Genomic DNA, 25,384 nt, shown 5'->3' with positions numbered 1-25,384 from the left:
ATTCTAACAATACATGTCAAAACACGTGTGGAAATGAATCTAATTATTAGTTTGTATTCAAAAACTTACCAACTCATTTGACCATGAGGCTAGAAAAATATTACAAATAGCTAAATAATTTGAGAAATAAAGAAATTGGACCAACCTTATCAACCATGACAGTTGACAACGATCACCTACCAATCCTCCTTTCCTTCTTTAACTCCAAGGACACAAACCAAGTCAAAGAAAACAATCTCAAAAGAAAGAAAATAAAATTGTATGGGCAAATTACACTTACCTCACTTGACAATTATCCTTTTACCTTTTTTCCTTTGTTGTTTTATGATTGATTTTGAGAGAAACTCTGTTTGATGAAATGGTTGAGAATGACACTGTAATATGTTGAGGAAAGATATTGTTTGGGTGATTAACAATGAATATAAGGTGTTTGAAAAAATGCATGTGAGAGATAGAAATTGGTAGTGGTGGCTGTTGGGGTGGTGGGTATTAACTGGTTCTGGAAGGTGCAATTTGGTCAATTAATTTTTAATTTATTGTTTAAAAGTACTAAAATAAACTTTGAAGGATAAAATTTATATTTTTATTTAAACTTTGATGACATTATTAATTTTTTTACATTTGTCTAATATTGATTAACATAAGATTGTAAGTGTACTATAATTAAGCTTTTAGTGAAATTTGTTATAATTTTTAATAGCAGTCATCTAATTTTTTTGTAATTATAAGCGGAGGTCCATAAAATATCAAAAAATTATTCTTTCTGTTGTCCCTTATCACCTAACAAAAAAATCACCGTATGACACATATCACAAACCAATTATGAATCATTATACCTTCTGTTGTCGCTTATCACCTAACAAAAAAATCATGGGTTCCATCTTCTCTACTAAGGCATGCAATAACACGTGGTTGTGCCGTTGTGACACGGGATGACTGTTCTAAAATATCCTTAAATTGTTTTGACTATCATAATGTGTCATTGAAATGAAAATCAATGGTTGTACCTAGGATGAAACCTCTTACCTCACAAGCTATAGCAAAAAGAAATTGCATAGTAAAAAAAATTACATGTGTGAATGTTTTTATACACAGGAAAAACATAATAGATTTGTATTATACACAGGAAAAACTTGTATTCATGAAAATGAAACTGATTTGAGATCTTTCTAAAAAAAATATAACACATTCTGTCAAGTTTTTTAAATCAAGGACATCCTCAAAACTAGATTAAATTAGATATGTGTCTTAAAAAATTTGAAAATGTGAGGACCATTGATAGAATGATTGCAGAGAACTAACTATTCAACTTCATTTATTATTTATTTTTATTTTTTGGCAATTTCAAGTGCTTGCAATGCAAACATGTCAAGCAACTCAAGGCTCCATTTGTTCAATTCAAAACATTGTAGTGCACAAGAGAAATTAAACTCTAGCCTTCATGTTCATCTTAGATAGCATCCCGAATGGTTTCACTAAATAACAATAACATCATCATTGGATAACTAAAACACAAGCAAAGGAACTAAATTCTCTTCTTTTTTCTTTTCCACTAACAGATTACAAACTTAGAAATTTGGTTAAGAATAATTAAAATTACATAGCAATACAATCTACTCAAAGAAACATTTAAAAATTTTGGACAACATTCTATCTGCCATGTAATTTGGTTATGGTTAGATCATTTGAAGTATACGGATTTCTTGGAGTTGATGAAGAATCTGTTTCAGATATAAATCTTTCTGAGTAAAAGCCGGGTTGTTTAGGCATGGGCATCATTGGATTCTCGCTATCCAACATTAACAAAACAACTGACATTGTTGGTCTATCTTCGGGACGTTGTTGGACACACAAAAGGGCCACTTGGATACATCTTAACACTTCCAATGTGGGAATCGGACTCTCCATCAAAGCATCCACTAGTTTCATGGACTTTCCTTCATTCCATAATTTCCATGCCTAAATCAAATAGCAAATTTAAATTTTGATTCTCAACATAAAACAAATTTGTTTCTTGTAGTAAAAGAAAAATTGCACATGTAAGAAATTTCGTGAAGTCTCTAAATTGACAACATTAGAATTTGAACTCACATGTCCCAAAAGGTTGAGGTCATGATCAGGATGATAAAATCCTCTATTCTTCTTGCCACTCACTGTCTCTAAAACCAGTACACCAAAGCTAAAAACATCGGATTTCACTGAAAAGTGCCCATCTATTGCATATTCAGGAGACATATAGCCACTACATGCAATCATCAAGGAAATATATCAAATGGCAAGCACTATAAGTCAATTTAATGGAGGGAAATGATGAAGGGTGTGCACTTACTAAGTCCCAATAACCCTGTTTGTATTTTCCTCAGATTGATCACCTCCAAACGATCTTGCTAACCCAAAATCTGAAATTTTAGGATTCATGTCACTGTCTAACAAAATGTTGCTAGCTTTTAAATCCCTATGAATTACTCTCAATCTTGAATCCCGATGAAGATACAAAAGTCCTCGAGCAATTCCCACTATTATGTCAAAGCGTTTTTTCCAGTCAAGTGATGTACCTCTTGTCTGATCTGAGACAGTTCAAACTAAGTTAGAAACTTTCACTATACTTCAAGAAAAAATTATGAAAGATTTTTAAGGTTTAGACCCTAACTGAAAATGAATAAGTCTAAACTTTTGTTGGGCATGTACTCATAGGCCAACATCCTCTCCTCTTCATGAATACAACATCCCAAAAGCCTAACCAGATTCCGATGTTGCAACTTTGCAATCAAGATGACCTCATTCTTGAACTCTGTGAGGCCTTGCCCTGAAGTTTTGGAGAGTCTCTTCACTGCTATTTCTTGTCCAGTTGGGAGCACACCCTATAATTTATCATCAACCTTAATATTAGCCAAGAAGTACAGGAAATTTACCATTACCAAAGTCCAACACAATGAGCAATTGATTGTTAACTTGGTATAAATTATGAAAAATTACCTTGTAAACTGGACCAAAACCACCTTCTCCAATCTTATTAGCAAACGAGAAGTTGTCAGTGGCATTTGAAATGGTGACCAAATCAAACAAAGGTAGCTCTAGGTCCTCCGCAGTTCTTTGGTTATCCAGTGTCAGAGCTGTAAAGATTGGTAAATTAATTACAAAATAATATTTGATACATAAAAGGTAAAATACAGTCCAGTAGTCCCTCCAATCCTACAGGTTAAGATTAACCTTTAATTTTCTAGCTCATAACACTACATGTGATAATTAACATCTCCTATTATCATCAATAAAAACAAAAAATGATGAAACGTAAAATTGATATGGGGAATAAAGAATAAACCACATCTCTATTATTTATCTCTGTACTTAATAGTTGGTGTAATTGAATTTCACGCAATTCACTTTTTATAAACTAAATGGTCTTGAAATGTCAGTAATCAAAATTTCTGAAGCACATAGCCATAAGTATATGAAACAAGGTCAACTTGTTAAATTTAGTTTCATAGACAGCCGCTTGCATCTTTATAAGAACTTAAAAAGATGTGAGTGGCTATCTGGGTCAAAGCCAATGCGAAATTCAATGAGTTCTCAGTTAATGACTTTGTATTCCATTTTCATAGCATCAGGTTCTGCCTTCCGAGTTTGATTTTGGGTGTGGAGGTTGAACGGCATTGTTTCTGTTGTTGGTTTCTTTTCTCAGCTTCTCCTCTTCTGTTCCTGGTCCATTCTTGCTTTCCATTCTCTTCTTTGGGTCCTGTTATCTTTCTATGGTGTGTGTCCTAGGCTTTCTTTGGGTGCTTTTGTTAGCTTGTTTGCTCTGATATGGTTTGCTTTCTTCTCTGTGTTGTGTTCTCATCTGTTCTGTTTTTTACTCTGTTCGTGGGTTAATTTTTTCTGGGTCTGGTTTGTGTTGGCTTGGGTTTGACGCTCTATGCACATTTTTGCTGAACAAGTATAGCTTGGGAGGCTCAGGAAGGTGTAGAGTGGTTCATGGTTTTGCTTGTTTTTGCGGTGCCACTGCTGCTTGGGTAAAGGTGCTGATGCTGGTTGCCTGGGAGGCTCGAAGTTAGGTTGTTTCAAGGTCTCTGATTTAAGGATGCATCATCCTTTTGGCAGTTGATGAGCTGGTGAAGACGTTGATGCTGTTATGTTCATCCTGGTTGGTATTACTTGATGTTATCAAAGGAATGGCTGATTGTGGTCGTTGAATTGAATTCAAGAAAGGGGTTTTGGTGGGGCATTACTCTTTAGGTGGTTGTTTTGTGTCTGGTTTGTTTGTTTTTTCACCATCCTTGGTTTAGTGTTAGCATAAGATTGGGCTTTGCTTTTGGGTGCCAGCCTAGGGATTGGAAAGTTTTTCTACATGCTAATTGACCAATTAGCAATGTCACATCATCCTTAGGCTCAAACAGTTCTCCATTTGTTATGTTCTTCATTCTTCTTTCATTACACAATGTAAAGTCAAGTTAGAAAACACAAATAAACTCTTATTTATTATTATAAACATACTTACACATCTTTCGGTATTAGAGTGGATATTACACATACAGGTCTGAAGCTGATGTATTACGAATGGTTCAAGATCGTGTCATCCATGGGAACCAACATACATTGCTAATAGCATCTTGTTTTACAATTCCCAGCATCATTTTCATCCTCAATCAAGTGCACGACACTTTATAAGAGCTAATGACTCATAAACTAGCTCTTTGTTTTTCCCCTTTCTTCATCCTAATGCTATTCATAGGTCAAAGTGAGAATGATCCTTATGCTGTGTTTGATTTTGGAATTTGAGGAGGGATTTGGAAACGGAAATGAAAAAATAAGGTCAAATGTGAATAAAACATATCTATATTTCACCTAGTTTCACACACGTTTTCCCTTTTCCTTTCCAAATCCCTCTCCAAATCCCCCAACCAAACACAACATAACCTCTCAACTGGGAAAAGGACTGTTTATCTATAAGGGTCACTGTTCTTTTATAAAGTAATCTCCCTCCCAAAATTAAGGCATGGAAAACCAAAGGCTGAAACATTTTCTCAGTTTTGAGTTTCAGTTATTCATTTGAAAGGGTGCCCCTTATTATTGAAAGTGACATGGGTAGGCCTATCTGTAGTTTTACTCTTGCCAACACCCTCGATTAACCAAGACCTAACAAGCACAGATATGGACACACGACATGTCTACACAAAAATGTTCAAAAAATGTAAAACATGACACGTAGGAGACACGCACAAAATATATAATTTTGTATAGTTGTATACGACATATATATAGTTAAGCATTATTGTATGTCATGTATATGAACACTTAATTCAAAGATAATAATAAAATGCAATGTAACACTAATTTAGAACATCTTAAGGAGAAGAATATGTATAGACACGTGTGTTTTTAAAATGTCTAAAGCGTGTTCAAGTGTTTTTTTTTTTTTTTTTTTTTCTAAATAAAAAAAAAATGTAAGACATGTATCCAGCAAATATCAAATAGTGTCGTGTCGTGTTGGTGTTTGAAACAATGTCCTACGACATGATATAACAGTTTTTTTAAGCGTTGTAATTCTTGGATGGAGACTAAAACCGAGTAATTTTTATTTTATTTGCTTTCAGAATAAAAGTGAAACACAAATCATGTGTACCAGGTAAAACCTAGGAAGAGTCCTCCAACTTCCTATCTTCCTTTTTAATAAAGAAAAAGATTGGTAAATAAATTGCAGCTGATGTATGCTGACTAATAGCTGATTTTGATATTAGTTTAACGACTTCTCAGTCCATATAAAATACACTTGTCTCTGTAAAACAAACCAGTCACTAACAATACACTAAATTGTTTCATTGTTTATGGGTCCTATATAGAAAGACTTTTTGACAAGTGCATTTGGCAAGTGTGAATGACTCTTGGGTATATATATATATATATATTAAAAAAAAAAAAAAAAAAAAAAAGACAGATCACAGAGCACATAACAACACCTTCAATCCTAACTCTATATTTCCATAAAAAAAAATTAAAAGTTTGGTCTGATGTAGAATACTCCAATCCTTACACTTTTCCTTTCATCAAATCTTACTTAAAAATTCCAAACTCATTCTAAAATCCGGTTTTAACCATTTTTATATTGATTTGATGAAAAAATTGCATCTCCCCTGGTTTGATATAAATTTAATGATCGTTGAAACACACTTTGAGTCATTTTTTAATCAGATTTAAATTTGATAAAAATTAAATAAAAATTTGATGAAGAATCAGAGATGGTCTAAGGTGGGTAGTTTATGTGGATCACCAATTTTGTCAACTAAGCATTATATCACACAGATGGATGGCATTAAAAAAATGAAACGATTTTTCAATAAATAAATAAACACACAGATAAAATATTTACCTCCTCTATTGTGAGCATTCTGCTTCCTCATAAAATACCAACCGATTAAACCCAAAACAAGAATCCCTGAGATGACCGTTACTGATGCAATCACTGCCGTTCGTTTATTCTTATTAGATCCTGTTTAGTACCCACCAAAAAAAATAATAATAAATAAATAAATAAAACAAAGAATATGAACATCTATACTTGAATTGTGTTCTATGCAAGTATGAAAAGGTACATCTTTGATTATTCTAACATGTTAAGTTCAATGCTTTCTTTGTCTGGGCCATGCTAACATCATTGCAAAACAATTTTCAAATAATGAATGAAAAAACATATCAATTTCAATGCTAACATGTAAGGTTGGGTAAATTGCACTTTTAGCCCTTCTAGAAAAGAAAAAACTGCAAGGACTAAATAGTTTCAATCAATACAACAAAAGTGAAAATAAAATTTCAATCAAACTATAAGGATAAAAAATATAATTTATCCTTCTTAGTTTCTAATAGGAACATCTCCCTCTGATGTTTTTGTCTGACAATTACCAAATATATGTGACAATATAATTAATCAAGGTGGCACTCCAAACCTGTGTCATCAAATAAATTAAATAAAAAAGAAAGAAAGAAAGAAATAGTAAATTACTTCTGAACTTTAGAAAAATCATATAAGCTCTATAAATTTGATATAATTAAATTAATCTCTATTTTAATAAGGTTAATAAAATCAAAATTACTGTAAATGGTTTATGGACATAGGGATAAATCAGATAAAATAGGTATTTCATTATAAAAGATGACAATATCATTTTTCATCCAAATAGTTAATGAATTACTGATGAAATTGAGTTTAATGTAATTATGTCAAACTTATAAAAATCTATGTGTTTTTTTTCCAACTTAAAAAAATACTAGTATAATTTACCCAAAAAATAAATGACAGTTTCTTGGAATCGCTTTTCACATGCTATGGTTAAACTTTGATTTTTTTTTTTCTTTCTTTCTTTTCTCTCAAGAATTTAAATAGTAGCATCAGGAAACAAATTGATATTGATTGTGGCATAATAATATTAGGAGTATTGAGTGATAGAGCAATATGTACCAGAAATAGATTATGAATCCATATATATATTGAGAATTGGGTGTCATTTTTGTTTCAATCAATATACCAGAATATATATATATATATATATATATATAACAAGGAAGAGTTAATTTTTAATCTTGATGGGACAGTTATCCTAGTTGGCATATTTCATCAAGGACAGAGAACATAAAATGTAGGATTCCAATCGCTGAGATCAATGTTATATATCAATATTGAAAGGATAAAAACTCGATTTCTTATCGACTAATTAATGTTTAAAACAATAAAAAAAATAAAATAAAATTCAATGAATGATAGATTTGGAGAGAGCAAAAACATAATAAGGATTTCTAATTGCAACCAAGAACATAAATCAAAATGTACAATATAGAAAAGTGATGATTTATAAATCAAATCACTTACCATTGCCAAGATCAGAAGCAGCCATCCGAATATAAAAATCCATTCCACCTCCATTAAACTCTCTGACATCAAGCAAGTCTTCAAACCATACAACACACCCACTCAAATCAGTTTGAGCAAAAGCAACACAAGTACAATTCCTCAAACAAGCTGCTTTACAGTCCACTTCACTCATTCCACTCCCATTCACCAAAAAATATGATCTGTCTGGCAATTTCACCCCTGAAAACTTCCTAAATCCCTCACCCCCATCAGGGACACTACTGCAATTCAATGGTGTCCTCCTCACACACCCTCCTGTCCAATCAAACCTGTTGTAGTCCTGTTGCGATCTGGGTATGAACCCAACCGGGCAGTAACAAATAGGTGATGCACTTATACTGCAGATGCCATTAGGACCACACGTTGCATAGTTGTCGCAAGCATCACCTTGCAAGGTGGTTATTTCGATCCATTCCCCGCGCCTTTGGTTCCATGTCAGGTGCATAAGCTTGCCTGTCTGGTTCACTACAAACCTTTTTTTTACCCGCAATAAAATAAAAAATATATAGATTATTAACTTGAAATTTTTTGAAATAGGAAAAAAAACAAGGGTTAAAAACAGTTTGTATTCACGCATTTTATATCAAATTTCACTTTAATTTATCATTTTTCAATCATAATAGTTAACTTTCTACACTTCGGGTACAATTGTAATGGAACCCTTCCAGTCGGTAGTTTGGGTTAAATTGCCTAACCAAAACCGATTATTTAACAATATATATTTTTCTTCTCTTTTCTATTGTTTTTATACATTTTCACGGTATTTTCTCTTTATACATATTTTCTAAACCCATTATAAGAAAGGGTTGATTGCGGTGATGGCAAAATTACCAGACCCGATTATATTGATTCCAACCCGATTTTAATGAAAAATGTTTGGGATAGCACTGATAAGGTAAGGTAAAGTATAGGGATAAGTAGGTCAAAATTGTTTAGGTGAAGATAATGTACAAAATAGTACTATTAAAATAATTGAGTTTAAAGTTAAGAATTTGCACGCAAAATCTGAAAAAAATCAACCCTTTGCCAAAATAGAGAGAAAGAAAAAACAGTTGTGATAAAAATAGACTAATTAGAAAATATTTATTAAAAGATTACAATTTTTTTCTCAAAAAAGACCTGTGTGAGGTCAACTAACAATTTTCGTTAGAAATCTAATTAAAGGGTAAATTACACTGACCTCTATTGAAATTGGAATAAAATACAATAAACTCCACAAGTTTGATATAATTACACTAGGCTCCCTAAAGATTTTAATTCATTTTTTTTCATCAAAAATTTGTTAGTTTTATGAATAAAAAAATAATGTTGTCTTTTTTTTTTCTTTTTTTAATATTAAAATGTATATATTATTTTGTTTATTTTTATATTTTCATATTATTTGTGTCTCTTTAATATTATAAAAAGAGAAGTCAGTATAATTATGTTAAAAATGTGGAGTTTATTATTTTCTTTAAATTTTAAGGGAAATTAATATAATTTACCATCAATTAAACTAACAGAATGACCATCTTGTAACTTGAGGAGAAATACAAGTAGTTGATTATTAAATTTGAAAAATTAGTGACTAAAATAGAATTTTATGTATTTACCCAGGAAAAAAGCATCAATGTCCCAACTAAATTAGCACACAATTGAGACAAATCATATGCCAAATAAAAAATTAAAAAGATAATAATCCAAAGGACCTAAATACAAAGAAGTTGGCAAGGTGCCTACAAGATCCAAATACTACAAACCTCGAAATAGTAGTTGCATCTATATTCTCAAAGGTGTAGTAGACATAACTTGAGTTGAAGACGAAGATAGGATTGAACACTGTATTTTGTTCTAATGGCCGAGGAACTCCGCTAAACCGAACACCGTCCCAAGGCCCACCTCGATACTCCACCGTTAATCCTTTACGAAGAAGTATTTCTGGGAGGCCATGACGGTCTAATCTGTACGTATAGTCGCCAGAAGATGGATCTTGCAAGGTTTTCCACGACGTTATGTACCATTCTTGATTGGTTATCAAGTTCCATCCCAGCTTCATACCGGGTACTAACGTATCGCATGGATAATCAAAACTTTGCCAAAGATAATCGCCGCCACCATTTTTCACAACAAGGTTACCAGAGTCTAGCAGCTGCAAGATTGGGTTGTTTGGTGGTGTTGGTGGTGGTGATGATGAATTTGAGGAAGACCACACGGCGGTTGTTTGGTTGGTGGTGGTGTTGGTGGCAGTGATGATGATGTCTCCGGTGGCAGTGATTGTGAGGAGGCCTGATGAATCCGATATTGGGTTGTTTTTGTTGGCCACCCAAATGGGTGTTCGTATTGGGATATTCTTAAACCATATTCCGATATAGCGGTTGTTGGAGTTGAATGGACTGAAGAACCCTAACTCAAAGGCTTGGCCGGTGGAGACAAGCGGGTTACTGTTGTCCGTGAGGGTTTGGGCTGGAGATAGGGTGTCGATTGCAACGGAGAGTTTGGAGGATAGGGAGAGAGAAGTGAAAATGGAAAAGAAAAAGAGTAGAACAACCATGGTTCATGATCGCAATTATTAGAATCATAAAACATTTTATTTGAACAAATAAACAGATCACGTGGTTAGACTTTACTCTTAATATATTTAAACTTGACTTAATATATTTAAACTTGACTCAAAAGAAGATTAATAATGTGAACACAGGGAAAACGATTACAGACAGTTCAATTGTTTCTAGAAAGCAAGTAGAAAAAATGAAAAAAAAAAAAAAAAAAATCTAGCAGTGTGTTTGATTTGAGTTTTTTGAATTAAGTTTTTTGAAAATTGAGTTTTTTGATTTTTGTGTTTTTTTTGTTTTTAGTGAATATTTTTAAAATTTTAAATATTTTTTATATTTTTTTAGATGCACCTACCTTACCTAAATGTATCTAAAAAGTAAAGAATTTGTGAAAAAATATTTTTAAAAATTAATAAATACATAAAAATACAAAAAATGTATTAAATTCTCGTATTTTTTTTTTTATATTTTTGGTATTTAGCGAATTTTTAAAAGGTTTTTTTAATTTTTTTTACTTTTTAGGTATATTTATGTTAGGTATGTCTAAAAATTAAAAAAATTGTTCAAAATATTAAAAAAATTCAGTAAAAACAAAAAAAATAATAAAATAATAAAAAAATAAAATTTTTTAAAAATTATTTTTAAAAAATGATAACCAACCATAGTTATTTGAATTAAATAGCCGCCTATCAAGACTCTATTAAATAACTAGCGTCGGCAGGAATTGATGTGTGAGTTCATTTCAAATGTTTATTCAAATCAATTAGTAAGGGTTGGTTTGGAATGTTCTAAAAAAGTGTATTTTTTGATTTATTAGCTTATATAGGTTGGATTTGAGTTGGGTTTGATGTGATGTGTTAGAGAGGTGATGTGATTTAAATAAGATAATTATTTAGGTCATGCCAAACTTGGCCTAAATTTAAATTTAGTAAAAAATTACTCATTTTTTTTTTTTTAATTTTAACGGTTTCATCAAATAGATATTAAATTCACAATTTCATTTTTCTTTTATCAAACTGAAAATCAATGTACCTTTCATTAAATCACTGTTCATAGCCGTTTGATTTTCATCCCAGATGACCACTTCAAGACAAAAATTTATGAAAAAAATTACACTGACCGATTGACCCCCCAGTCGTCCGCCTGGTCAGCTCCCCGGATGACCACTTCAAGAAAAAATTTGTGAAAATTTTGCACTGGCTAGTCGATCGGTCGGACATCCGCTCGGTCGTCCACCTGGTCGATCGGCCGAATATCTGCCCGGTTATTCGTCTGATCGACCGGTGTTCTAATGAAGTTTCAAAAACCTCTGTTAAAGCACTTGATATCAAATGAAACTTTTATCCAAATTCGATAAAAAAAAATTAATGCACTGTTAGAGATGCTATGAGTAGGGGTGTGCGTAGTGCGGTTCGGACGGTTTGTGAGTAAAATTACAAACCGAATGCGCGGGTTGGTGGATTAGCGGATTGAAAAATTGCGGTTTGGGCGGTTTTTGGCAGATTGAAAAATGTTCTAACTAATTATCATACATTTGCATAATATATAATACTAATTTGTATAATATTTTTTAGATATATAATACAAAGTAATTTTACATAATATGTTTCATATATATAACCACTAATTTGTAATAAATTCCACATCTTAAATCTCACTCACACTCATTTTTACATTGATATTTTATTGGTGGTTAAAAAAAATATATGTATTAATTATAGAGGAGCGGAGCGATTCGGTTAGTGAATTATAAATTTTAAAGTTTAAACTGCGGTTCACGGTTAGATTGGTGTGGATTGATGCGGATTGGTGCAATTTTAGCGGATTTGAAGCTATTTTGCATAGACCTAGCTATGAGAGTGACCCCTTGAAGGCCCTACATCTCTCTATCTCACTACAACATATAAGAGTTGGTCTCTACATCTCAAAATGGTTTGTTTTTTGAGACAAAAAATTTGATCCCAAAAGGATAATAATTCATCACTAATGTTCATTTTTGTTGCTAAAAATATAATGACACTTTTCACAACAAAAATATTTAGTTTCCAAAAAATAATTTTGTCCCTAAATATGATTTCTAAAATCTTAATTTTTTTGTAATGTCTGTACAGTTGGATGGGTAAATATATATATATATATATATATATATATATATATATATTTAATTGTTTGAGAAAAATTTTAGGGATCGGAAAGTACGAATATATTTGTTAAAAAAAAAAAAGTATGAATCTATATAACAATGAAAGGGTTCATTGGAAAATGTCTTTGAAATTAATGGTTTAGATCTATCTAATTTAAAAAGCAATGGCTCAGATTTATTTTTGAAAATGTCTCTCTCACAAACTATCTTTAATGGTTGAGATTTGTCAAATTAATGGTTTAGCAATGGCTGAGATTGAAAAGAGTTTCAATGGTTTAGATTTACCAATGACTAAAATTCAATGGTTGAGATTTGTTTACTTATCTATTCTCACCAACCCACTGCACTTACCAGCTAAGCCACTCTTTACATCATATCATATGTATCAATGAACAAGGAAGAACACAGCTCAATCGAAAGCTGTCTTCTCTACCATCACCAGGTAAGGCACTCTTCTCTCCTCACTCTTCTCTCCTCTGTTTTTTTTTTCATCATCCCGTCATCCCCACCTTTAGTTCGAATGCTAAACAATGGCTTACATTTTTTTTACCTTCATTTTTTTTTTGAAGCAAAAAAAAAAAAAAAAAAAAAAAAAATTCTGAAGCAAAAAATTTACTTACTCTGTCTCTACAAAAAATTCGAATGGTTGAGATTATATTTATCAAAATTCTAAAGCAAAAAATTCTGATTTTTTTGTTTTAGCTTTTTCCCTCCAAAATGTGTCTCTTCACATACTCCACCAACTCTCCATTTTCCTCACTGGTTTTAGCAATCTCCAGCAACTCTTCATATGTGTTTCTTCTTTGCTCTTTCACTCTTCTAACCAATGAAATGGGTTTCTATATCTGTAAATATTGATGGATTTTAATGATGGATTTTGATTTCATTGATGGATTTTCTATTTCGGTTCCATTTTCCCATGTTTCGATTATATATGATGGATTTTGATTTCATTGAAGTGGGTTTATGATGGGTTGAAAATTTACATTTTCTTTTTGTACGTTTGAAATTAGTTGCAAATATGATAGGTTTATATATTTCTATTTCATTGATGGGTTCGATTTTGGTTTTGATTTCTATAAAATTGTATTTTGGTTTTGTAATGGGTTTATATTTCGATTATGATTATAATGGGTTTTGTAACGATTATAATGGGTTTATATTTCGATTTTGGATTTCTATGAAATGAGTTTCGATTTTAGGTTCATATTTGTGGGTTTCATCAACTAAACCTATGAGGATTTCAGAAAAGTATTGAATAAGATTTCTATGAGTAATTGAAATGGGGCTGTTTGCAGAAAAGTATTTCTATGAGGATTTCAAAAAACTATTGACATGGGGCTGTTTGCACCCTGTTAATTTTCCTCTTCTTAATTCATTATCTATCAAAACAAACATATTCATGTTTCAGCAAATATCTGCGACTCATCTGAGAGTATGTGAATTATTGATTGTTTCTTAGTTTAGACATAAGTAAAGATATACTTTTAAAAAAAAAACAAATAAAAAAAACCTTTCCTCAACTGTAAAAAATTAATTATCTCCAGCAAGATTACTAGGGATTTATTCAACTTATTGAACTAAAGTTCGAAATATTGTCAGGGTCAATTCATTCAAACAAAGAATGCAATTCCAACAGTTCACTGTTTTATTATTCAGGAGAATGTGAATGGGACAATTAAAACTGCTGAATGATATTTGCAGAATTTGGCTTGAAATTTGAATCTACAATTTTCTTTTGAACATTCATCCAAGAATTGAAACCCAAGCCCACTGAAACCAAAGTGACCATACACATGAAGGTCTTCTGTGTAGACATCCCAAAGATAGCACCTAATATTAGGTCTTAGGTTTGATTTTTTCTATAGACCCATTTTGGTCTGCTCTGCAAATCTTAGTTGCATGAATCTTCTATTGAGGTGATGATTCCGCTCTAGAACTGTGATTCTGCGGTTCAGAATAAGAATCTCGTTATAACCACATTTCTGTCAACATAGAATCATGGTTTCAATTGGGATAGGACCACTAAAACATATGAATCCCAAAGAAATCAAAGAAAAACTACCAAGAAAAAAAAAATATTGGTAGAGAACAAATATTTATCCTCGATTTTGGCTTTCCTATTATAAATTAAAGGATGAAATTTTTTAATAGATCTTTCAATTTGGGTCCTGTGAGGATTGAAGAGTACAGATATGGTGATGAATTGTTACTTTTGGAATGAAAATTTATTGTACTTATGTTTAACAGTGTAACTGGTTATGTAATATATATAGATATACATATATTTTAAAACTAAGAAACAAAAATAATTCAGACAATATATTTATAGATAATCAAATGAGTTTTAAATGAGACTCATCTGAGAGTATGTGAATAAGATTTCAAATGTTATTGATTGTTTCTTAGGTCCTTGCATGCATTACAAAAGTGTTTTAGTGAGATGCCTTATTGAAAATGCATGTGAACCAAATTTATTATTGATGAATTGAACAGTCTAATAGGGGAGTTTAAAAAACTTCATTAGAAGTATGCAAGGAGTGAGCTTTTCTCCTTGGTTTTCCCTTTCCTTTTTTGTTTTGTTTTGTTTTGTTTTGTTTTTTTTTTTTTTTCTGATAGTATTGTGCATACAATGCACTCTATTCTAATACACGATCACTTTTGAAAAACTTGGCAAAAATTCTTAGCCTATTACATTACTCCCCTTTACATTTTTATTTTCCTCCTCATCTCTTCCTCATCCTCACTACAATTTTCATTCCCAATCTCTTAACATTGGTGTTATTTGCAGATTTTCAGGTCACCTGCTAAACCGCTTGTGCCTGCTGTTTCTGGACGAGTCCAAGGTATTTTATTTTAATTTTTTTTTTTTAAAAAAAGGCTCTCTTAAACTGTTTTTCAAGAATAGTATTATTGTTGCTTCATGAAGCCAATTTATGACATCTATTAAAGCATTCCAATTTATATATTCTTAAACTGTTTTTCAAGAATAGTATTATTGTTGCTTCATGAAGCCAATTTATGACATCTATTAAAGCATTCCAATTTATACATGAAACACAATTAATGAAATTTATTTTCTTTTACTCTCTATAAAGCTCTGTTATTAGAATCGTACGATTCGCAATTCGAATCGTACAATTCGATTCAATTCGGTGGGTAATCGATACGAACGGGTTGTGTGAATTGCAAATAACTATGAATCAGTGAACCGAATTGGTAAATCGTGAATCAATTGGATTTGCTAAAATCGATGTTTGGCTTTCTTTTTTGGTTTTTTATTGTTGGATAAGGGTTCACAAAACCTTAATCAAAAGTCCATTTTATTTTGCACCCTGTTTTTGGGGATAATAATTCCTATAATAATTCCCATTTTATTTTGCACCCTGTTTTTGGTGAGCTTTAATAGCAAAAACAAAAATGTAAAACATTTTAAAATTTTTATCAAATGTTAAACAAACTAAAATTTTGTATTGTGTTTTTTTCTTTAATTATCAATTGGGTTTCAACATCCACTTCTCTCTCTCTCTATCAAATGGGGGTTAAGGAAAAATGAATTTCAAATTAAGAATGAATGTGAACCAAATTTTTAGTGAGATGCCTTACTGAAAATGCATGTGAACCAAATTTTTTTCATACCTCAAAACTAGCTCACTACAACAAAAAAAGGTCTATGGTGACAAAAACGCGTGACGAAAAAATAGTTCGTCTCCAAATATACATGTTTTAGTGATGAAAATAAGATTTCGCCTCCAATTGTACTATTTTTAGAGACGAAAACCAAATTTTGTCACCAAATGCTTAAAATCAAATAAAACAATAGGTGACGAAAATTTTATTCGTCTCTAAATTTTATTTTTCGTCACAAAACAATTTCCCGCCCTTGGAAAATTTGGTGGAAGATTTGGCGCCATTTTGGAGATGAAATTTGTCGTCACCATTGTAAAAAAATTTAGAGAGGAAATAATTTCGTCTCCAAATGTATTATTTTTAGAGAGAAAAACCAAATTTCGTCACCAAATGCTTAAAATCAATAAAAAAAATATTAGAAATCTAGGCTATTGTGACAAAATTTGGTGACGAATTTTTTTTTGTCTTAAAATTTAAGCCAAAGATGGCTGTAGACGTCCCCGAACGCCCCGGGAGGGTGAGTCCCGTTCTGTTCATTTTGGGGTCACTACAGCTCAGGACTCTCAAATTTGTCACGGTTCTAAGTCTGAACCAAAGAGTCCAAATCCGGCAAATCGTTTTGAGAAAAACAGATTTTTGAAAGAAGTGCCAAACATGGACTGCTTTGCCAGATATAGAGTCGCCACCTAAATGTTTTTTTTAATGGGAAATTTAGGAAACCCTGACTCGGTGCCAAAGGCCACGTGTCCGTCATCACCAAAGTTGCCTCGGCTCGGGAACTTGGGTACGATTGGGGAAGGTCACTTCGTGAGCACCCCCGCTCCCCGATCTTTGATCGGGCGAACCTAGGCTCGGGAACTTGGGTACGATTGGGGAAGGTCACTTCGGCCTCTACTAACCGTGATATCTATTTTTGAAAACTTTGTGTATCCTTATTCCGGTTATTAGCCTAGGTTACTATGTGATGTACACAACATACAAGTATAGACCGGGTCGCCCGAATTGGAACAAAGCATTTCATGTTTGTTTTAGAAGATGGTTTGCTACTCGCAAGTAGGCTTAAAGTGCAGATTTTGCCACCCTCGGGTGGGCTTAGAAAAGATGATTTTGCCACTATCTAGTGGGCTTAAAACTTACAGTCAATGATTTGTTCCAATTTAAACAACCCAACCTTCACCCACAGGCATTCAGGCAGTTATATCACATAAGCATATTGCCTCATGGTAAGCATGCTATCATGGCATTCACTCACACGCATGTAAGGATGCTAAAGCATAAAACTCACCGAGTACTCCAAGCCAAAACAAAAACTCATTAGAAATCATGCATGAATCCTAAGTATACAGAAATGCCTAATGCAACACATGCAAGAATGCAAACTATAGCAGGCTCGGCTATTCTAAACATGGCATATGAAATGCTACAACTAACATGTATTCAATTTGGAATTGAAAGTACGATGCAGTTAGTATGATGCGCCGAGCCCGGTGCATGTAAAACAGATGAATGATGCAAACATACTGTCATACTGTATGCTAATTGAAATATGCCCTAATCTAACCATCAAAAGCGGATAAATAAAAGGGAGAAAGACGTGGGGTTGGAAGACATACAACACACACACGCACACTTATTACAGTTATGCCCTCGCGCAGAGGGTCCGAATAAATATACAGTCCTGAATAAAAGAATATTACAGTCCAAATATTATACAAATTCCTAATTAATTAATCAAATTAACTAAGAAAGCTGTAAAACTGGCGTGCAAGCCAGGGACTGCCTTGCTTCTGATGAATGATGTATGTTTGGGCTGCCTTGCGCGGAAATCCACTGGGATGCCCCAATTAGCCTCTGTTTACACCTTTTCTTGAAATGCGTGCCAAACTCCAAAAAGTTGCTGATTCTTCATTTGCTGCAACAGAGAGCAAGAAAGGGGCATAGCAATGTATTTTCATAGATATATGCATGCCTCGATCCTCTTGCCACCAATCACGCATATCGATGCATGATGGCAGAGGAGTCGAAATGTGCAACTTAATATAGAATGAATGCACGTGTAAACACAACAAGAACCTAACTCCATCATGGATAATCCGGAGTGTCGGTGATTGGGGATGGAGACACGTTCCGTCACTCGGAGTACGAAACGCACCTCGTTTCCCGTGCCCGGGCTAACTCCTATCCCGAACACGATGCAATATGCATGATATGCATGAATGCAACTAAGATACAGCCTAGCATGCACAATGCTATGAAAATGAGATGTCTCGAAATGCGTGTACACGGGCACGCAAACCGAGAAAATGACATACGCAATGCAATATGGCTAAAATGGCATATAGAATGCAACATGGACTTATACTAACATGAGAGAGCCTCAGCCACACTCACATAAGAGGCCGATGGATGAAAATGAAGTGCCTCGAAATGCGTGCACACGGGCACGCAAACCGAGGCAATGGCATATGCAATGCAATGGCATAGAAATGATATGCAAACATGCTAATGAGATTTCAGCACTGAAATTTGGGGGAAAACAGCCCCGAAACGAGGCGAAAGTACACCCGATGCACGGAATGGTCCCGAAACATGAATTTTGGCACCCGAAATGGCCTATAGCTATACCAAACATACAAAATTGGCACGTGCAATGAATAGAAAGAAGCAAGGCAGCCCCTAAATAAGCACTTTTCCAGTTTATATCATGGCCAAACAGCAAACCAAAACAGGGCAAAACTAGCATGCAAGAAATGGCCCTAAACATGAGATTAAGAAGCAACTCACATCTGCTGTCCTCAAACAGGTTAGGGCCCTTCAACAAAGTTGAAGACAGGCCCAAAATATGATGTTTTTCAGAACTGTAAAAACCCTAAAAACAAACACAGGTATGGCTGCACTCTTATGCAAGAGAAGGGGCCAAAAGATGGCCAAAGAGGCAAGTGGTACATGCACAGCCCAAACTGAAAAAATCCCTTCTACAACATTGAATAGGGACCAAAAATAAGCATATTTACAAAACTGTAAAAACTCCAAAACAATATACAAACATGCTAAAAATGCAATGCAAAATGAGGCTCAAAAGGTGGCTATAACACAAAGTATGCAAAGCATTCACCAAACAGCCAAAGACCCTTAATAAAACATGTTATTAAGGTCAAAATAAGACTATTTCTAGGCCTGTAAAAAGACCAAAAACAGAAGCATGATAGGCTGCCAAAGCATGCAAGAAAATGGCATTCAAGGAGGATATTGAAGCAAGTTCAATATGGAGGGCTCAAACCAGGTTGAGCCCTTAATGAAACAAGAAAATGAGCTCAAAAAAACGACCTTTTCAGTTTTGGTCGGAGCTCAAATCAATAAGCATGTATGGCTTACAAAAGGTGCAAGAAATGGACCAAAAAGGGGGAAATGTTTCTCACCCTTGAAGACCAATGCTTTTGTTGCTTCTTGGACCAACTTTGATGACTCTAAGCTGCTGGAGTTCCTCCCCTTGCTGCTGAAATGGAGTGGTGATGGTAGAGCTTGAAGATGATGAAGGAATGGAGCCCAAAACTTGAAGGAAATGGGGTGATATGTATGTATATGCTCCAACCAATCCTTCTAACCCTCTTTCTTGAGTTGGGAGGCCAGCAATCTATGCAAGAGAGGGGGAGAAGACTCTAGGCCAAAGTGAAGGGAATTGAGGCCCTTGTTCCCCCACAAAATATCCCCCGGATATAGATATTTTCTGGGGGATACAGCTGTACAGCTGTAAAGTGGAAGGAGAGAGGAACATGGCCGGCCAGGTATTTTTGTTGCAGGTGGCCGGCCGGCTACCACCCCTAGCCGGCCGGCCAAGGAACAAAAAGGCCAAGTGGCTTTAGTGGCCGGCCACCACATATTGGTGGCCTTCCAGGTCCCCTTTTCACAACCCTATGGTTCGAATTTGGAAACTCTAAAACAGGAGAGAGAACAAGCCATTTTGAGGAGGGGTTCAAAAGGTTCAAATGGAATTAATGGCCGGCCATAAACTTTTAGGGTCCTCCCATGTGTGTACATCACAAATATGTGGTTCAAAGTTCAAGAAAGTGGCCCAAGGGTGTTCAACATTGGCTCGGAAGGAGGGGTTCAAAAGGGTCAAGAAACATTAGTGGCCGGCCATGAACTTTTAGGGTCCTCCCATGTGTGTACATCACAAATATGTGGTTTGGGTTTGAAGAAAATGGCTCCAAGGTGTTCAACATTGGCTCGGAAGTGCGAAAAAACGGGTATCGGAGGGCGAAAATGGAATATAACTGGTTGCCAAGATAATTTCTGGCCTCCCACCCTTCAGTGACCTCCCTGGTGATAAAACAGAGGCACCTGCCAAAAATGAACAAAAACCGATGCAAAACGAAAGTTCGGGGGCCAAAACGCGCAGTTCGGGGTCCTGAAAATGGGCTGTTAAGCACCAAAAGTGGCATTCGGCCACGAAGTGGGTTTCTCAGACCCCAGTGTCCCTTAAAAGGGAGTAAAAAAGAAGTATGCCAAAAATCGGAACAAACGGAGATGGTTAGGCGGTCCCGAACCGAGGCACACGGCCAACGGTCCCGAAAAACCAGAAACCGGGCTCCGAAATGGGCAAAATGGCCCACGGCCACCAAGTGTAGCCCACGGCCACTGAGAGATGGTCTGCGGGACCTCTCCCTCCCCTCAGGAAAAGAAACAGCGAAAATCGAGCCTGGTTCACAAACCGAGGCAAATCACAAAAGAGGGTTCGGAAGTCCGGAGGCAGGGCTCACGGCCGCGACTCTGAAACTTCTAAACAAGCATAAAATGCAGTATCACCAAGTGCTCAACTGGCGACGTCTGAGTCTTAAGGTCGGTCAAAAATGGGGTGTCTACAATGGCGAAATATTAATTTTGTCGTTTGTTTTAATTTTTCTCAAAAGTATAGGAGACGAAAACAAATTTCGTGTGCAAAAATGAGGCGCCAATTTCATTTGCATTGGCGCGAATTATTTTAGCTCATTGGAGACGAATATTTTTGTCACAAAATATAATTTTTTTTTGTGACGAACGTAATTCGTCGCCAATAAATTCCATACCTATTAAACGATGTCGTTACATATTTCCATTTATTAGGCGACAAATATATTTTTATCTGGGAAGGATAAGTTATGGAAGACGAAAATATTTCATCACCAATAAACACTCCATCATGCAGACAATATCATTTCATCTTTCTATTAAATAGGCGACAAATATATTTTTGTTTTAGAAGAATAAGTTGTGGGAGACGAAAATATTTCGTCACTAATAAATTCTAATTGATTGCGTGACGAATATATTTTTCATCTCATAAAGTTAAGTTGTGGAAGACAAAAATATTTCATCACCAATAATAAATTCTTTGTTCTGGTATTGAAGGATACAAAAATATTTTATCACTAATCATTTCTCTTTATTAAAATGCCATGGTTTTGTGTTTCGAAGCATTGAAACGGTGACCCCAAGAGATACACTCTGACGCTTATCACTCATTTTCATGTACACGGACCTTGAAGTCGTGACCCAAGAAGACACTTTCTACAAACCCTCATTTCTCTCTCGCACTTAAGTCTACTCCTCTCTCACAAGTATTGAAGTCGTGACTCAAGAAGACACTCTATAAACCATTTCTTCTATTTCGCGCAAAAGCCCCTCTCTTCTGTCTCACACTTAAGCCCTTCGTGCATGCCAGCATTGAAGCTATTATCCAATAAGGCACCCTATGTACGCAAGCACTTTTTCTCATTGTCTGAACCAACTCTGCCCTTTTCGTCTAGAACACCCATTTCAGAAAAATCAAAGGTCAAAACCTCTCTCCACAAAAAAAAAAGAAAAGAAAAGAAAAGATAATTAATGTAGCTATTTTTTTGTGAGAAAAAATACAGAGAAACAAATAATAAAAAATTTGTAATTTTCAAAATTAATAGAAAACATTATCTTGTTTAGTATGGAGTTTTCAATAATTAATTTTTAAAATTTGGTGATAAAATTTATTTTCGTTTTAGAATGTAACCCAAACATGACCAAATATTACTTTTTTCGTTTCTTTTAATTCTTCTCAAAACTGTAGGAGACGAAAAAATGAATTCATCAGAAAAAAAAAGAGGCTCCAATTTTTTTTCTTGTTGGCGCCAATTATTTTAGCTCATTGGAGACGAACATTTTTGTCACAAATTTTAAAGTTTTTTGCGACAAAAGGAATTCGTCACCAATAAATTCGAAACTTATTAGACGATGTCGTTTCATTTTCTTATTTATTTGGTGACAAATATATTTTTTGGCTGGGAAGGATAAGTTATGGGAGACAAAAATATTTCGTCACCAATAAACTCTTCATGCTCATTTTATCTTTCTGTTAATTAGGCGACAAATATATTTTTGTCTCGGAAGGATATGTTTTGGGAGACGAAAATATTTCGTCGTTAATAAATTCTCCATGTGTCGTGTTGCATTTTGAGTGATTGTGCGACGAATATATTTTCGTCTCATAAGGTTAAGTTGAAGGAGACGAAAATATTTCATCACCAATAAATTCTCCATCCCCACACAACGTTGCTTTTGTATTTTTGTTGATTAGGAATCAAACATATGAGTTTGAGACGAAAATATTTTATCACTAATTATTTCTCTTTATTAAAATGTCGTCAGAAACTAAGAGATCACTCTCACCTTAATCACTTACTTTCACACACACACAAATACTAAAGTCGTGACCCGAAAAGACACCCTCTACAAACCCTCATTTCTATCTCGCACTTGAGTCTCCTCTCTCACAAGTATTGAAGCTGTGACTCAAGAAAACAATCTCTATAAACCATCTCTTCTATTTCGCACTGAAGCTCCTCTATTCTCGCCGTTTGTGCATGCAAACATTATTATCCAAGAAGACATTATGTGCAAAGCTATTATTCTTTCTCATAGTAAACCCCTCACCACAATATGAAAAAAAAAATAATAATAATTAAACAAGGAAACAAAATACAAGAAATCTAGGCTATTGTGACAAAATTTGGTGACGAAATTTTTTTGTCTTAAAATTTAACCCAAAGATGATAAAATATTAATTTTGTTGTTTGTTTTATTTTTTCTCAAACGTATAGGAGACGGAAAAAAAATTCATCTGTAAAATTTAGGCGCCAATTTCATTTGCTTTGGCGCGAATTATTTTAGCTGATTAGAGACGAACATTTTTGTCACAAAATATATATATTTTTTGCGACGAATGTAATTCGTCACCAATAAATTTCCTATCTATTAAACGATATCGTTGCATATTTCCATTTATTAGGCGACAAATATATTTTTGTCTAGGAATGAGAAGTTATGGAAGACGAATATATTTCGTCACCAATAAACACTCTATCATGCAAACGATGCCGTTTCATCTTTTTATTAAACGGGCAACAAATATATTTTTGTCTTGGAAGAATAAGTTGTGGGAGATGAAAATATTTAGTCATTAATAAATTCTGATTGATTGCACAACGAATATATTTTTTGTCTCATAAGGTTATGTTGTGGAAGACAAAAATATTTCATCACCAGTAATAAATTCTCTGTTCTTGTATTTAAGAAGACAAAAACATTTTTTCACTAATTATTTCTCTTTATTAATATGCTATGGTTTTGTGTTTTGGAGCACTAAAACCGTGACCCTAAGAGACACACTCTGACCCTTATCACTCATTTTCATGTGCACGGACACTCAAGTCGTGACCCAAGAAGACACTTCCTACAAACCCTCATTTCTCTCTCGCACTTGAGCCTACTCCTCTCTCACAAGTATTGAAGTCGTGAAGCAAGAAGACACTCTGTGAACCATTTCTTCTATTTTCGCACTAAAGCCCCTCTCATACGTCTCACACTTAAGCCCTTCATGCATACCAGTATTGAAGCTATTATACAAGAAGGCACCCTATGCAAAACCGACTATTCTTGCTCATAGTGAAGGCGCCTCTTGCATAAGCACTTTTTCTTATTGTCTGAACCAACTCTACCCTTTCCGTCTAGAACACCCATTTTAGAAAAATCGCAGGTCAAAACCCCTCTCCACAAAAAAAAAAAAAAAAGAAGAAGAAGATAATTAATGTAGCTATTTTTTTTTGTGAGAAAAAAAAAACTGAGGAAAAATTAATAATAATTTTTTAATTTTCAAATTAATAGAAAACATTACCTTATTTAGTATGGAGTTTTCAATAATTAATTTTTAATTTTTAATCTATATTTTTTTAGTGAACATTTTTTAATATTATAATATTTTGTTCTTTTTTTTTTAACTTTTTAAATCCCTTTAATTTAGATGAGAGCAAATTGCAACAGTTGTCCTGGTACTTTGGTCCTTATGTCATATAAATGGTATGTGCCATATCTATATCTATCTATCTATCTATCTATCTATCGATCTATATCTATCTATCTATATATCTATATCTATATCTATCTATCTATCGATCTATATCAATATATATATATATATATATATATTAAGGAAAAGGGGGTTTCTAACCCCCCCAAGCCTTATGGAAGCTCCAATATCCCAATCTAAATTTCCTATTTTTTTTTAAAAAAAAGAAAAACTCTTAACATTTATTAACTTCTCCCAACCCCAAGCTTTACCCTTGTAATAATACTTCAATGAATTAAGAACAAGTATAAAAAAAAAAAAAAAACATTGAAAAGTCCAACACATGAATTCCTTGAAAAGTCCCAACACATATGATTATTATCCTTCATAATAACACTTTAATGCATTAAGAACAAGCATAAAAAAAATTCTTTGAAAAATCCAACACATATGATTATTATCAAAATATTAAACTTTAATATATAAAACAAGAAGACATTTAATTCCTTGAAAAGTCTAGCACATATGATTATTATCAAAATATTAAACTTTAATATAATATAAAAAAGAAAAAAAAAACATTTAAAAAAAGACATTTAAAAATCACAATTCACATATATAGATAATTGTAAACACAACCCGTGCGAATATTTACATTGGCGATATAAATATTTACATTGACGGTATTAACATTCACATCAATATATTACATTGGCAATTCACATATATAGATAATCACAATTTATTATTATTATTATTATTATTATTATTATTATTATTATTATTATTATTATTATATAAAGAAAAGGGGATTTCTAACCCACAAG

The 25,384-nt window shown here is 33.6% G+C and overlaps 1 protein-coding gene and 1 long non-coding RNA gene across 2 annotated transcripts in view; one reads left to right on the top strand and one right to left on the bottom strand.

The window, feature by feature from the left end:
- Positions 1-1,521: 1,521 nt before the first annotated feature.
- LOC114276296 (G-type lectin S-receptor-like serine/threonine-protein kinase At4g27290) lies at positions 1,522-10,478 on the bottom strand. The gene is made up of 8 exons (XM_082887977.1): positions 9,640-10,478; positions 7,859-8,373; positions 6,365-6,484; positions 2,977-3,113; positions 2,651-2,861; positions 2,330-2,567; positions 2,092-2,242; positions 1,522-1,959 (listed from the first exon to the last, which is right to left on the bottom strand). Exons 1-8 carry the CDS (start codon positions 10,428-10,430, stop codon positions 1,651-1,653), a joined length of 2,472 nt encoding a protein of 823 aa, XP_082744103.1. The 5' UTR covers positions 10,431-10,478; the 3' UTR covers positions 1,522-1,650.
- Positions 10,479-12,947: 2,469 nt separating this feature from the next.
- The window catches only part of LOC114265485 (uncharacterized), a 33,008-nt gene continuing 20,571 nt past the window's right edge, over positions 12,948-25,384 (top strand). Inside the window, exons 1-2 of the long non-coding RNA XR_014340568.1 lie at positions 12,948-13,016; positions 15,366-15,420. This is a non-coding gene — a long non-coding RNA (uncharacterized LOC114265485). The remainder of the gene's footprint in view (positions 13,017-15,365; positions 15,421-25,384) is intronic.

This window comes from Camellia sinensis, chromosome 9, assembly GCF_055761805.1.
Source record: "Camellia sinensis isolate YWXY chromosome 9, ASM5576180v1, whole genome shotgun sequence".
NCBI classification, from domain to species: Eukaryota; Viridiplantae; Streptophyta; class Magnoliopsida; order Ericales; family Theaceae; genus Camellia; species Camellia sinensis.
The sequence above is the reverse complement of the archived record's forward strand: the minus strand, read 5'-3'. Positions and strand labels throughout refer to the sequence as shown.